The 16374-nt window shown below is 32.7% G+C and overlaps 3 protein-coding genes across 3 annotated transcripts in view; all 3 read left to right on the forward strand.

Annotated features, from left to right (window-relative positions):
* Nucleotides 1-16374, forward strand: part of LOC135831313 (uncharacterized) — a 195019-nt gene that overhangs the window by 166564 nt on the left and 12081 nt on the right. The window lies entirely within an intron of this gene.
* On the forward strand, nt 2279-7409 carry LOC135831279 (uncharacterized). Its single transcript, XM_065343654.1, has 2 exons — nt 2279-2605; nt 4361-7409. Exon 2 carries the CDS (start codon nt 4408-4410, stop codon nt 6367-6369), a length of 1962 nt encoding a protein of 653 aa, XP_065199726.1. The 5' UTR covers nt 2279-2605; nt 4361-4407; the 3' UTR covers nt 6370-7409.
* Nucleotides 10662-15391, forward strand: LOC135831236 (transient receptor potential cation channel protein painless-like). The gene has a single exon (XM_065343579.1). It carries the CDS (start codon nt 11553-11555, stop codon nt 13950-13952), a length of 2400 nt encoding a protein of 799 aa, XP_065199651.1. The 5' UTR covers nt 10662-11552; the 3' UTR covers nt 13953-15391.

Genomic DNA, 16374 nt, shown 5'->3' on the forward strand with positions numbered 1-16374 from the left:
GAGGTGATCCCCAAGTAAAAACCTTTATGCCATTTGATAACATCCCTCCTGGCCACTTTCTCTTATTGGCGTACTGTTTCCTTGCAGTATACACAATTAACAACTTGATGACAGTAGTACCCATGGCATATGCTAATGAAGTAGCCAAGGAAGCCAAAAGTGTCGTTATGCTTTCCTTCTTGAAATTCGTCCGGTATGTTGAAACTGCAGCAGCACAAGATCCCACACAACTACTTGATTTATCGCATCGATTATTACTTTGGTCTGTTTTCTGCTTTCGTTGGTGTCTATGCAAGAATCTAAAACCTCCCAAGCCCTTTTGTGAAAGGATTTGCGTGACAAATGCTATGACTGATTGTAAAAAGGAGCTATTTTGCATTCATGATGAAAAAACACTGAAATATTTGAGTTATGGGTCGGAGATTTTTGATAACGCGGTGAATATATTGAAGAGAACTAAACAGCAAGACGAGATGGAAAAGAAACTAAGCGAATCCGAATCTAGGCTTGAAAACATGGAGAATGTGTTGCAGGATACTCAACTTAGTTTGCTAGAAAATCAGCGTACAATACAGGAAAATGAGGAGAAACTGCGAAGAGATTTATCAAATAGTTTCAAAGAGGTGATTACGCGGTTGGAATCGCTACAAACGTCTATGGGTATAGATTATGGCAGCAGTGCAAAAAAACTTCAGAGAAGATATACAGAATGATTGGAAAACTTTACTCAAAATAATCAAATGGATAAAGGGGCAACTTCTACATTGAAACATCTTGCTCAAGACTCTCTTCCCTGATCTATCATGCCTGAATATCTTCACACACCTGGGAGTGGATTTCAAAAAATAATGAAGAAAATCAAAATTTTGCGACAGACCTCAGATCGAATGAGAAAAAAAAATAGTTTTGATATGAAATTACATATTGACATAATATGTATTAGGAGTTACTTTTCATCTGTCATTTTTAATCAGAGATACATATGTACCTATTACATTTTCACATCGATTCATTTTTTTATTTTTTTTTCTCCAGATGTAAGGAGGAAGTTGCTGAGAAAGTGTAATTTTTTAATATTTTTTCATCAATTATAGAAATACATACTTAATGGTAGATGGGTAATTTTTTTTTTTTGTAAAATACTCAATCGATACTTATGATTACTTATTGGCTGTTTTGATGAGACGTTTAAAATAAATAAATAACTAATCTGAGAGAAGAAAAGAATAATCCGGATTTCTTTCTGTATCTAAGTATAAATCTCATTCATGTCGAATTTTGATACTTTCTAGACCAATTTTAATCCACAAACATTTGATTGGGTGAGAGAAATTAAAATCAGTACCTTTCAGAACATATTTTTCAAATTTTTTTGTAGGTGGTACAACTGTAGGACCTAGCTGGAATACTGAATAAGTGGGTGGTTTCTAAATTCTTTCTTGAGATTTAATATAGCCTAGCAAATGTTGTTGGCCAAACAAGCTCAACAAGATGTTGAAAAACTTTCAAATTATTATAATTATTAAACCTCGCCGGCTAGAACTCAAGGTTGAATTCACAGGCTATGTTTCAACTTACGTTTCTGGTCCAAGTGATTTTTTCGATGTCCACTATGAAGTATAAAATGTAAGTACATAAATTAGTTGTTCAATATAAATTAATCACGATTTCAAAGAGATACCTTATCACAATATCATCATATTTCGAAGGAAAGCATTATGTAGTTATACTATGTATTTTGAGAATAGATAAACTTGGCGAAAACAAACTCTGAAATTTTCTAACGGTTTCAATCTGTTTATGTGGAAGTACCAACAATAAGTACCTATATCTAAATGGACATCAAAAGACTCTTCTTACGTAGCATATGCAAATATGGTAGGAATCGATATGTATCGATTTTTTTATCATCATCATTTCGTTTCAGAAATAAAAACTTCATAATTATTATGATAGGCAATTATAATGATTTGATTTTTATTGTATGTGTGAGGCATTAACATCTTCTAATTCGCTATTACATATGTAATCATTCAGTAATTCGCTGGGATACCTAAATAACCATAGTCTCAATTTCGATACCTAATATTAATTAAAAAATATCCAATTAATGAAATAATCGAAACCCTAATTATTTCAAATAGGTAATGTTTGCATATTTATTGAAACGTGAGATCAGAAAAAAATTATGAGTACCTAGGTAATAATAAACTGTGATACGCGGAATCTTTACGTAAGTAGATACGAATGGATAGATTAATCAGTCGTTCAAAGAATATGTAGAACATAAGTTGCAGTAATGAGTTTATCTTTTCTAAAAGCTAATTAATAAACTCGCGATTATTAAAATGTATCGAATGTCGAATAGGTAGGTATGTAGGTAACGTTTCGGCAGAATATTTTTTCGATAATGAGGTAGTCTTCTTTGTCTTAATTTCACTCTTAAGCTTGAATATCGCACAAAGATAGTTGAATTTTTCGCGTAGATTTTATCATTAGAAGTTATTGGAAAGAGATCATTCGAAAAGAAGAAATCAGCACAGTGTTACTTACATGTGTCGGAGTTGAGAAGACATTTTCACCCTGGAGCGAATACTATAAACAGGTAAATTATTTCAATACTTACTTATTTTATCGTTCATCAAATGAAATCATGTTGATAATGTCTGTCTTCTGGTTCTCTGCTTCTAAACATTGATACCTATTCAAGAATTAAAATCACATGATGTTATTGTACTCACCGTGGATTTGATATTTGAATTTTTTTTCGCAGTCTCGATTCGCTGATTCAAAAACTTTTTAGCAATGAAAACGTATTTCTTTCCAATTAAATGCTTCAAAATTTTATGATTTATTCTCTTCCATAAAAGTCTTCAACCATGGATATGTTTTTTGATCGAAACATTGATCATGAAATGGAACGGATAGGAACTCTACACGTCATTTCCCCTAATTTTCAAAGGCTTATGATAGTGTCATAAAATCATTTTCCATAATATGTTTGACATAATTTTAGCAATTTCATCGATTACCCCCAAATTTCTCAAAATTCGGACTTTGTATCTGAAAGTTTACTTCAGTGTTATTCAAAAAGTCAGGAATTAGTAATTTTTTTCATGAAAAGATAAATGTTTGAATTTTCGAATGTCACCAAAATTTTTATTTTTCATCAATTTCTCTTCATTTGGAAAGAGTTTCAATCTTGTGTACACCCCATAATACCTACCTACATTTACCCTAAATATGTGAGACTTTTAAAAAATTAAATAAAATATGACATTTTCTGCCATTTTGAGTAACACTGAAACGGATTTTTAAATCTTGAATTCTACTTTCAAGAACTTGAAAAAAAAAAAAAACATGAAGTGCTAAAATTAAATAGGCATGTCAAACTTTCGAAAGTCGCATGAACACGTGGAGAAAATCATGTACATACGTAGATAGTGTGTCTGTCAATGACATTTTCTTCATTTCCAAGTTTTTAAGCAAAAAAAAATCATGTTTGAAACCCTCTGTTCTAAGGTGACTTTTGTAAAATTAAAGGTCAAGTCTTGTAATTTAAGTAGGTATACCTAATAACTTAAGGGGTAAATTACTGGTAATTTTGGTAAATTACTGGTAATTTTGGTAAATTACTGGTAATTTTGGTAAATTACTGGTAATTTTGGTAAATTACTGGCTACTTTTTGGAAACCATGGGAAAATTTTTAATAGGTAATTTTTTTTAGTGAATTTGTGGCAAATCAACTATTGGTATTCTTGGACAAATTACCAATCTGAGAATTCTTGATAAAAATTTTTGGATAAAAACGCACTAAAATTCATTTCTCACATCAAAACGCACTAAGAACTTTTTTTTCTTCGTCCTCCCCTCACCCCCTCCAAATGCATAAAAAAGTGAACAACTGCACTTTTCACACTCGTATGAATTTTCTCGTTCCATCGAGGTCTCGTTTGATGACCCCCTTTCCCTTTCTCCCACCATTCTGAGGTTTTTTCTCAAAATAAATAGGTACACCATTAAAAAACAAAAATTATTCAAAGCCCAAAAATTAAACCATTATATTCTTTGTTGAATATAACACCAATCATTGACATTGTATCAAACTAATACCTGAAAAATACATATTTCCACATGAAAATTCAAACTAAAAACTAGCGCTTTTAACAACACACATTTACAAATTAAACTCTCAACGTTAGATAGAACGTACCTAACTTCATTTCTCACTGTAACATCGACCAATCCCATACATGTATCTCATACTCGTATGCTAGATACTCCAAATTTTACATCATTTGGGGAACTACATACAACTACCTACCTGACAAATATTAACTACACATTCTGTTTTCACAGGTACCTACCCTTACTTTGGTCTATAGTGCAGTACAAGCAATTAGGAAATGGAAGGATCCAATAACAACTCCCATCAATCCTCACTTTCCGAAAAAACTCCATGGAAATCGAAACTGAGAGATTCGCTTAAGCCAAAAATGCACATCTTCAAAGTAACACCCAAAAGCAAACGCAAACCCAACTGGGATACTTACACCTTGGTTCAAATCAGAAACGATATCAAACAGGACATGAAAGAAGGACTGCAGACAGAATCAAATGAGAAAGCAACTAATATAATGAAAGCAGCTAGATATGGTAATTACTCCACCATTGAGCAACTATTACCAGTTCAACCTACTCCAATCGATTCAGTGAAGGGTAAAACCATACTACACATGGTACTTGAGGGTATAACTGCCTTGAAATATGAGAATGATCCAGTTAAAATCTGCATGGAGAATCTAATTGCCGGAAAAGACATATGTGATTCAATAATAGACGCTTATTTTCCACCAGCTGACTTCAATATGTTCCCTGAAGAGAAACCAGATCATTATAAATGCTTGGACTTTATTTTGAAAACCATTTCACCCGAAAAACTGGATATAAATTCTTGTGACGATGCTGGAAACTCAGCTCTGCATTACGCGGTTGCTTGGTCAGAAACAACAGCTACAAAAGCTCTCTTACAAGCTGGTGCATACACCTGTAAACCAAACAAGAATGGGACGAAACCCTTAAACATCATCAGCCCACAGGTATTGGAAGAATATCTGGATGGCTGCGTCCTGTCCAATGATTACCCATTGGGGCATGATGATTTTCAAATTTATTTCAATTATCAACTCTTTGTACGACCAAAAAAACAGGCATGTGGGGGAAACGGTGGAATTGAAGCTGCTTGCAAAGAATTAAAATATGAAGGTAGTTGCGAGTCTGAACCACTGTTCGTGTTAAATGATAGACCAGATTTGAAGAAATTTCTGACTCATCCAGTAATCAGAAATTACCTCTGTTTGAAATGGCTCATTGTAAAAAAATACGCCTATATCGAAAACCTTCTCTTTTTTTTGTTTTTCTCGTCATTTTGTATTTATTTATGCTTCAGTGTTATTCATATTTATACGCCTTCGATGAGGTGTCCTTTGGATAATGACACGTTAAGCACCGACCATTCAGAATATGGATGCTGTGATGCCTACATCAAAAACATAGATCATGAAAGGAAATTCAACACCTTTATCTTTCCTATGGAATCAATTTTTGGACGTACTTTGATTATTTTACGTGTTCTAATGCTTGTTTGCAATGTCCATCGCCATTATTTTTCACCAAAATCTTTTATATTGAAATCTAAAAGAATGTGGTCACAAATAATTTGGGCCTTGGTCACACTTTCATTTGTGTGTTTACACTATCGACAAGATTACCATACATATTTAGCCATAATGATCATAGCAGTATCAATTGAGTTTGTATTTGTACTAGGTCGATCCCCGGAGCATTCCCTGGTTATCCAGATGGCTAAAGTGTTCGTGGTGAATGTCTGTAGACATCTAAAAGTATTTTTTCTTGTAATCGTTTTCTTGGCGATTAGCTTTGTAGTTTTCTTCAACACAGGTTTTAGTGCCATCATCAAACCCAAAAACATCACATCCGTCAATGGTACATGCCATGATGAATATTGGATGACTGATTTGTATAACAATACTTCCGAATTCTTGAACGCTGATCGCTTCTTTAAAAACATCACATGCGTAAATGGTACATGTCCTGATCAATATTCTGGCATGACTGATTCGATTAACAATGCTACTTCCGAACTCTTGAAATTGTATCGCTCCTTTAAAAACATCACATGTATCGGTACATGTCCTGATAAATATACTTGGATGATTGAGTCGAACAACAATGATACCTACTTCCAAATTCTTGAAATCAGATCGCTCCTCTTTTTTATACATCGTCGAAACCTTCATCGCCATGCTGAAAGGCGATCCTCAAGTGAAAACCTTTATGCCATTTGATAACATCCCTCTCGGCCACTTTCTCTTGTTGGTGTTCTGTTTCCTTGCAGTATACACAATTACCAACTTGATGACAGTAGTGCCCATGGCATATGCTAATGAAGTAGCCATGGAAGCCAAAAGTGTCGTTATGATTTCCTTCTTGAAATTTGTCTGGTATGTTGAAAATGCAGCCACACAAGATCCCACACAATTACTTGATTTATCTCATCGATTAGTACTTTGGTCTGTTTTCTGCTTTCGTTGGTGTCTATGCAGACATCCAAAACCTCCAGCACCCTTTTGTGAAAGGATTTGCGTGACAAATGCTATGACTGATTGTAAAAAGGAGCTATTTTGCATTCATGATGAAAAAACACTCAATTATTTGAGTTATGGGTCGGAGATTTTCGATAATGCAGTGAGTATACTGAAGAGAACTAAACAGCATGACGAGATGGAAAAGAAACTAAGTGAATCCGAATCAAGGCTGGAAAAAACGGAAAATATATTGCAGAATACTCAACTTGGTGTGCTAGAAAATAAACGTGTTCTACAAGAAATTCAATGTGCTGTGCAAGAAATTCGACGTGCTGTGAATGAAAATCAACTCACCGAGCAGAAAAATCAACTTAAAATGCAGGAAAATGAGGAGAAACTACGTAGAGATTTATTAAATAGTTACAAAGAAGTGATTGCTCAGTTAGAATCGCTACAAATATCTACGAGAATAGATTGCAGCAGCAGTGCAAAAAAATTTGAGAGAAGAAATACGGAATGATTAGGAAAATTTTGCTCAAAATCATCTAATTGAATTGTCACATTTGTGACTTGAGGCTCTCTTTGATGATAACTTATGATACGAACAAAAATGTCTCTACACACCTAATAGTGAATTTCAAAAAGTAGGTACATATAATGAAGAAAATCGACGTTTTGCTACAAACCTCGGATCAAAGGGAAATTAAAAAATTTAACTTATGTAGTTTTAATATTAAGATAAGTAAGTAGCTGATTTTCATCTGTCATTTTCAAGCAGAAATAGTACATTTTTACCTCAAGATTTCTTTCTTTCATTTTTTATCTTTAGAAGGAAGGAGGAAAGTTACCTGGAAAGTGTTTATGACCAAACAAGCTCAACAAGGTGTTGAAAAACTTTTAAATTTTTATGTAACTAAATCTGTTGGCTAGAGCTCAATGTCGAATTCATAGGCTATGTTTCAATTTCTTTCGATTTTCTTCTGGTTCAGGTGATTTTTTGATGCCTACTATCAAGTACATAGGTATAAAATGTAACTGGGTAAATTCGTTGTTGAATGTAAATTATACAATTTTAAAGAGATACCTACCTAATCACAAAGTCGTCATATTTTGAAGGAAAGCATTATCCAGGTACTATAATACGTACGTACTTACATTAATTGAGCAAAAACGAATTCTGAAATTTTTCAATGGTTTTAATTTGATGATGTGGAAGTACTAAGTACGTACATGTATCTAAATGGACATCAAAAGGCTACATGAAGCCAAAAATTTCAACATTGAAAATTTATTTAAATTTTCAAACCTTGGGTTCTGGCCTGGAATATTGAAAATTCGACCAAAGAATCTGAAGCTTTCCCTGCGGATTTGTTAGAATCATTTGGACATCATTTTTTTTTTTTTTTCAATTAAAAAACAATTTATCCTTCTGCGATACTTTAAAACTGTATGATTTTTCAAAGAAGTATCTAATCCAACATAATTTATCTTAAAATTTGCTCTTTTTTCGATTTCAAGGCTACATTTGGTATATTTTACTGACGCGTGTATCACCCATTTATCTATTATTCATAACCAAACTGTGCTAAACGTTTTGAAAATTTAAGCAAAACTGATAATAAACAGTTCCTGCGATTTTATTAGAATCACCAATGTAATCGCACCAATCTGCGCTGGACAGCATTTTTAATGACAATTTCAAACATCGAATTATTTGCTATTGGTATACGTGGCTGTAGGTTGTCTAAACTAAATTTACCTACATTCGACGGGTTTTCACCTACCTACGTTGTTCTTTTCGTCATGTTCGTTGTTGGAAAATCATTTTACATGATTTAATCGTGAGTGAAAATCTAGAGTGTTCAAATGAGATGTAAAAAACAACGATTGAAGTTCTCTATTGAGGGTAAGTTGTAAAATTACAAAATAAGTTATATACCATACTTACTGTTAGTCTGTACAAATAACTTTTAGGCCTGATTTTCTAAATATTCCTCCCACAAAAAAGATAGGCTTTGCTACCGATTAAATGGAAACACTTATGCAAAAAAGATGAAGGGGGGTTGCACATGTAATAGATGCATATGCATATTTACCTGTATGAATATTTCACTTTTGCTAGCTTCGCACCATGTAGAATTTTATGTGTCTGGCTTAACTCCCTCCCTCCTTCCCACTTGTGCTGCGTACATTCTGCACTAATTTTGCTTTAATTCGCTTCTTCATGGGGAATTTGAAAAGACCTTGATCGCGGAACTGAAAACAGAAGCCCTGGCCATACCCACTCGTAAAGGGTAGAGAGTTTGATATGTAATACTCAGTGCCATGTCTGAGAAAAATGACAACTACCTAAGTACAGCTTATTATGTAGAATATCGTTTGAGCTTGGATTTAAAAAAAAAAAATATTATTCGACAGCATTTTTCAACCCAGGCATGGACCCTTTTCAATTGATAGATTAATTCACGAAATAAGTATCCTTCTCGTTGGAATCAGTCCAACAGGAAACATGATAATAAATTGGAAATCAGTACCTAACGTTAAAATTTCCACACATAATCGTCATGATAATTATTTTATTAGTCAACTACAGTGGCTTATTATTAAATACCAACTAAGGGGGAAAATTATATTTTTGTCGAATTTTGAGAATTTTGGGAAAAATGAGTACATAGGTAATCACTCTAAATTGTTGGAAATCGTTCATTTTACAAGTTGATGACAATTTTTAGTATAATTTGAAAAAACCAAGCGTGAATTAACAAAAATTTCAGTTAGACTAGAACGAAGTGAATCAGATCCTTCTTTTCTCCTTGCTGTGTAATTTTATGGCGAGTTTTTAAAAACTTGAAAAATTCCAAAAAGCTGTTCAAAAGGTAATTTTTAAATATTTTCATGAAGCGTGTTTTTTTTTTTTTTTGAAAACTGTGAACCAATGTGAATATTTGTTCAATTCAACTCTCACAGATAAACTACTATAGATATCTACTAATTTTGGGCTATTTTAAGTTCTTCAGGGATTTGTTAATCTTCTCCTGAAATTTCAAATCGCTGTAGAGGTGTCAAAAATGGACTTGGATGGTGCTTATTGGACACATTTTCGATCAGTTTAGGTGCTCGTTGGCAAAATTCTAGAAGTGCTTTTAGAAGTGAATTTTTGACTAATAATGTAGAAAAAGTGAAAAAACAAATCAAATTTTCAAAAAAGATTATAGTATAACGAGTAGGTATTTTGACTCGAAAAAGATCTCAATTCAACTTTTTTTAAAGCCTCGGTTGTTCATGTGTAGAAAATGCATTGAAGGAATTATTCACATTGGTTCACTTTTCTTTTTAAAAAAAAGTCCAAGTACTCATGAAACAGTTTACTTATCACAAAAAAATAGCCCTAAAATATCTTTTTTGAATTTTTCTAGTTTTTAAAAATTTTTAAAATATCTAAAAATGAACTTTGAATCAGAACTTTGAAAATGAATCACACTCTTCAGTCGATCTAACTCATTTTGAAATGAGTTCCAATTCAACTATTTTAAAATTCTTTCGAATCAAACTCTAAATCGATGACTTTTTAAAGAACTCGTATTTTCAACTCTTTTGCTCAATTTCTAAACAAACAGCAATGCCATTGACCTCGCACTTTTGAAGCACCATAAAAAAAAGAGTTCGAATTCTAAGATCGTTTAACACTGTGAAGAAGTTCGGAGGACTTGGAAAAGAAAATTTACTACCCTTTACGCCTCAAAAAAAATTTCACATTCTGATAAAATTGCAAAAAAACAAAGTCAAATGTCGTGGGTTTCTTGATTTTGAAAAATTTTCATTCCGATACGTTTTTTTAGAATTTAAAATTTTTTGACAGAAACACATTTTCATTTTAGAAGACTACAAGAGTTGTATGGAAAATGGATACATTTAAATAAGATTGTTTCATTTATTCATTTTTGGAATTTAATTTTGAGAATTTGGTAATTTTTGGATTTCAATAGGTATAGGTATATGACATGAGATGTTTGCGATTAAATTTCCTAATTCAAAAACATACTCAAAGTCTTTTTTTTTTGAAAGTTTTAAAATTTCACTAAACTTTTTTTGAATTTTGAAATTTTGAAATGAAAATGGTGTGAAATCAAAAACCTTTTATGCTCGTCCCCATCTCACGTGCCATTCCAATTTTGTAGTAATTTAAAAATATTTTCTTGTGAGTTATCAAAGTTGTCAAAACCAAGAGATAGAATGTTTCAAATGTTTCGTTTGAATTTTTCCTCTGAAAATGCCAAAAAATTAAGTAGAAGTAGATAAATTAGAAACATTTTTCAGGTGATGAAATTTCATGGTGAATTTCCACCAACTTGAACTTTTATTTTTGTCTCCATACTTGAATTTGTCTACGGAAATCAACTTAAATTATCGTGTTGAGGAAATCCTTATTTTTCAAAGTGAGCGATGACTTGAATTCAATTTTTTTTTCAAATATCACAATCTAATGTTTCAGCCCAACTTCTCTCTTGAACATTTTTGAAATCTTTTCGCTGAATTAACTACTACGAGGCGTTGAAATTCAATATCTCATGTTTGCAATTATCACATGCTCAAAATATGATTATCGAAAAGTAGTTTAAAGGAGTTGAGATGAGTTTGACCAAATTCTTTGAGAAAAAGACCGTGATTCAAAGGTATTATCAACTCATTTTTTAATGTATCAAACCAAGAGTTGATTCAAAGTTGATTCAGAGGCAACACTGATTGTGAGTTTGAGTTGAAGAAAAGAACTCTTTGCCCATTGCTTCAGGTCGACAGGTCGATCTACTTTGGGTTAACTCGATTGAGGGGAGAGGGGGGTGGAGTACTGCAGTATAAAAGATTACCTTGTTAGCAATGTTCACACACCAACCATTAGCCATAGTAATATATGAATTTTCTCTCAGGTTTGCACGCTCGGAACAATGGATTCGGAAAGCATTGAACTTTTGGATTTAAGATCCAACGAAGAAAACAAGATAATGCTTGAAATTGAGGAACACGTTGACCATATCTTCAATAGGATGAAAGACGAAGGGATATCATATGACGATTGTGACGCGCCTGAAAATCCTCTGTTGACAAGACTGATAGAACAGCTGCAAGAGCAGAGATCTAAAAGGGCAAGTACTACTTGCAGCAGTGACGAAATGTTTTTTGAAGGTAATTGGGTTGGCGATATCGTAAGGAAGTTTTGCCCTCACGAAGCCGAGCAACTACAGCAAGAATCTGATCAGTCTACAACACCAATAATGAAAGCAGTCAGATATGGTAATTTTTCAGCTTTAGAGAAACTGATGAATGAAAGAGAGAACAATCTGGATGTGGTTCCAAGAAAGACTATACTGCTCTCAATACTTGATGGTATAATTGCATGCAAATATAGTCAACATCCAGGTAGGGTACTTGTGGAGAATTTAATCGCTGGAAAAGGGAAGCGAGAATCTATCAGAGATGCGTATTTCCCACCAACAGAAAGTGTTCCTTCTGATTGCCCACCAGATCATTATAAATGCCTGGAGTATGTTTTTAAAAACATCCCACTCGACGAGCTGGATATAAATTTTGAAGACGAGAGTGGAAATACTGCTTTGCATTATGCAGTAGCTTGGAAGGAGACCGAAGCTATAATGATGCTTTTGCAAGCCGGAGCTTACGCGTGTAAAGAAAATAAAAACGAAATGATACCTTTGAAATCAATCAACAGTCAAGTACTGGAACAATATTTGGATAACTGTATCTCATCCAATAATTACCCTTCTGAGCACACAGATTATCAAATAACTATTGATTATACACTGTTCATGCCACCAAAGCAGAACTCCTCTGCAGAACAAAACAAGAAGGTTGTACGCGAATCCGAACCCATTCAAATTATGCACGACTCATCTAGATTAAAAAAACTCCTCAGCCATCCAGTTATAAGGAGTTATTTGTATTTGAAATGGCGCATAGTTCAGAAATACTTCTACTGCAATTTAATCGTGTACTTTATTTATTGGTTTTTACTCAATTCACATCTATATTGCATTTTCTATCAGCCATTTGATGCAAACAAAACAAATGAAACTCATCATCGTGATAATGTTAGCAACTCGGAAATGGCCATTAACCATTTTACAAATATGGTTTGTGAATTATCAACTGCTATTTATTGGAAAATTTCAATCGCTGTTGTTTGCATAGTTCTCATCTTTAGAGAAGTGTATCAATTTTTCGTTCTACCTAAAGCGTATTCCAAATCACTGGAAGATTGGTTTGAATTATTCTTGTTTGGATCGACGATCTATATTCTATTTTTTGCACCTACTTGTCCGACATTGGCTTCCGGAATGGTATTGGTTTCATGGATGGAACTGGTGCTTTTGATAGGTCGACATCCTCGGCTATCTACTCACATTGAAATGTTCAAAACAGTGGCTTTGAATTTCTTCAAATTTTTGCTTCTCTATTCCATCATGATCGTAGCTTTCGCATTCAGCTTCTACATTCTATTCAAAGATAAAAAAGAAGTCGATGGTAAACCAAACATTTTTCGATACTTAATTTCATCCATCTTCAAAACCCTGCTCATGTTGACTGGTGAATTTGATGATTCATCGGTTCCATTGGAAGATAAAATGAGCACAGGGCATCTGGTCTTAATTTTGTTCACTTTTCTTATCGCTATTGTACTTCTCAACCTCTTAAGTGGATTGGCAGTCGGAGACACGCAGAAGATTCGAAACGAAGCCGAACTTGTGGGAGTAGTGTCTCGTATAAATTTCATAGCCCATATTGAAAGTATGGCTGTCCATGATCCTTTGCAATGTTTGAATTTCATTGACAAACTACTATGTCAGAACTTTTGTTGTTGTTTTTCACACCGTCCTAAGAGAAAACCAGAACATTTGGAAACGACCTGTGTTATGGAACCTTCCACTACAACAACTTCTTCTCAAAGGACTAAGGTTTCTTCTTCCTTTATTGCGAGAAACTTCCATGAAAGGATTAGTCTGACTCATACCTTGCAGAATGGTAAAGTGAAAATCTTCCCGAATCGTGGACATCTGAAACAAAAAAAAATCGATCCTGAGATTATTAAAGAAGCTGTTAACGTTTTGAAGAGAAGGAAACCCTGTGTAGCAACTGAAATCGACGAATGCTGTAAGCAAATACTGCAAAACCTCAAAACAAAACTGAGTTCATACGATTGTGCTTTTCTTGAGAGGGCTCTAAAGTTCTCTGACTACAACTTTATGTGTGCAGGTCCTACTTCAACCCAAACTTTAGATGCTTTGAGAAAGAGAAGAAAAAAATCGTTGGATTCGGGTCTTTTACTTTGAAATGCATTATTGCACCTCATCAGGCGTGATTTTCTGCCATCATGCCTGTCCCTGGAAATTAAAATTCTTGGAAATTGCAAAGGTAAACGAATTTTGTTGGTGATATTGATAGTTGAAATAATAATTAATATCGATATAATTATAATGAGATTTTTTCAAATAAGTACATCAATATCTTTAAAATTGTACAAAAAGTATCCATTTTCCTCATTTTTGTACTCATCATTTGCGTTTTGTTGCGAAGTAAGAACGACTGCAAGAACCATTAATTAGTATATCAGAAATTTCAATTTTTATCCATATTTCTGATCATTTTCACCCATTTTTTCTCAATCTTTGATGATTCAATAATTGTATTATTGTTGATTGGTACCTATTGATTTTATATTGATATTTATTATTTCAGATATCAATAACTACATATCAACATCACTATTTTGTGGCAACATAGCACTTTTCTCAGTGCATTATATTACATTGTAGGCATTTACTTGATTTTTTATAATTTTCATTTTTGCTTGAATGTAGACGCATACATATAACAAGGAAGGTACCTATTAAAAAGTGCAAACCTACCTATTTTTATTTTGTTGTTTTTTAAAGATTGAATTTGCATTAGGAATTGGGTATTTTTTGAAATCTTTTCAACAATATTATTTTTACCCATAAGTCTATGCTTGTATTGGTAAGAATGTTAAGCTATGTAGTTCATTTTTATGCTAGCTATCTACCTGTATAGGTAACTTAAGTAGATATTTATTTTTAATGTTGAAAATTTATGATTTTTGTATTTTTACCGCACCTTTTTGAAGAAAGTTGATGAACAAATTTTGCCAAGCTTCTTCAAACTGGAAAAAGTTGGAAATGCAATTTATTTTTATAACTTAGGTAACTATCACTTATTATTACTCTATTATTCATGTTGGTTTTTTTTTTTCAAATTTAATTAAATGCTAAAATATTATGGGTAAGCTTATTTTTATGTGAATGTTTATTGAGATATTAAATGGTTTTTACTTTTCCAGTTAAAATCAAATTGTTATTTTTCTTTTACGTTATAATATTAAATAGAACGATTTTCAAACTTGTAAATGTCTAATCAACTTTTTTGATATTTTTTAAAACGTGAATTGACGTCAATAATATTCTTGTGATTTGAAGCAATGAGGTTATCGAAAAATGGCAGAAAATTTTCAATGGCGCTTCTTAAAAATTCTTGAATTTTCAAAATACATATGTAGGTACATTAAAAGCTCATTATAACGCTTTTGGTTATAATGCTGATATCCTCTGGTCCCTAGACAACCCCATGTAAAAGTGATTATAATTTGCGTTTCAACGTTCTAAAATTCAGAAAAAATCACATTTTTAAAAAATGATTTTGACAACAAACCATTTTTTTGCGACAAAAAAGCAAGACTTTCTGAAAATTTTGGCTGCAACAACAGTTTTTTTTTGCAATTTTTGCAGTTTTGATTTTCAAAAAAGTAAAAAAAAAAACAATTTTTTGGCAAAACTTGGCCAAAATATCAGTTTTTTAACTTTCAACACTTTCAGTTCATACAAACAAGTATGTACTTACATGAAATTATTTTCAATTTTTGGCAAAAAAAAGTAAGATTTTTTGATATAAAACTTTAATAGAAGCTTGATTACAATTCTTACAAAAAAGGCAGATATCCACAGTTTTTACAAAAGAGTAGAGTTCTAGATTTTTTGCCATAATCTTGAGAAGAAAACTGAGAAGTAAAATTTTTAATAATTTTGGTAAGCAACTGATTACTTTTTGGAAAATTTGGAACCAAAAAAGCAAAGCTTTCTGAAAATGTTGACCTCCCGCACAACAATTGTCGATGTCGACATTTACATCCACTACGTTTCTTTTCAACATAATGATGGAAAAGTGATTAATTAAAATGAAAATTTTCGAAATGTTCTCATCATTTCTGATACCTCTACATGCCAGATCGACGTGTAGATGTAAAATTCGATGCTCGAAATTTACATCTACAGCTATGTCAACCAATTTTTCAGAATTAAAATTTCTGTTTTAGTGTTTAAAAGTTTAGTAAACATTCAAAAATATGATTTGTTCAATGAGGAGAACAAACTTTTTAGGGCATTGATGAAATTATTCACTTTTCCACTATTTTGAGTAGTAGATGATATGATGTTGATATTGTGGATGTATTTGCTGATGTCGAATTTCACATCAACATTAACATCAACATGTCAACATGAAAATGGATTAGTTTAGTACTCTTAGATAAAGTATCGCACCATCTATGATATAAGAAATTTATGTTCAACTTTTTGATTACACAGACTTTTTGTCTGTACTTCTTTGGAAGTGCACTTTGCATCAATGCTGTTTTCAGCACGAGCAATAGCCACATCAGAGGAAATCTTTTTTGGAAAAAAA

Source organism: Planococcus citri, chromosome 1 (genome assembly GCF_950023065.1).
Source record: "Planococcus citri chromosome 1, ihPlaCitr1.1, whole genome shotgun sequence".
NCBI classification, from domain to species: domain Eukaryota; kingdom Metazoa; phylum Arthropoda; class Insecta; order Hemiptera; family Pseudococcidae; genus Planococcus; species Planococcus citri.

What these genes read in the sequence shown, in the direction of transcription:
- LOC135831279 (XM_065343654.1), top strand. Translation starts at nt 4,408, where the DNA reads ATGGAAGGATCCAATAACAACTCCCATCAATCCTCACTTTCCGAAAAA.
- LOC135831236 (XM_065343579.1), top strand. Translation starts at nt 11,553, where the DNA reads ATGGATTCGGAAAGCATTGAACTTTTGGATTTAAGATCCAACGAAGAA.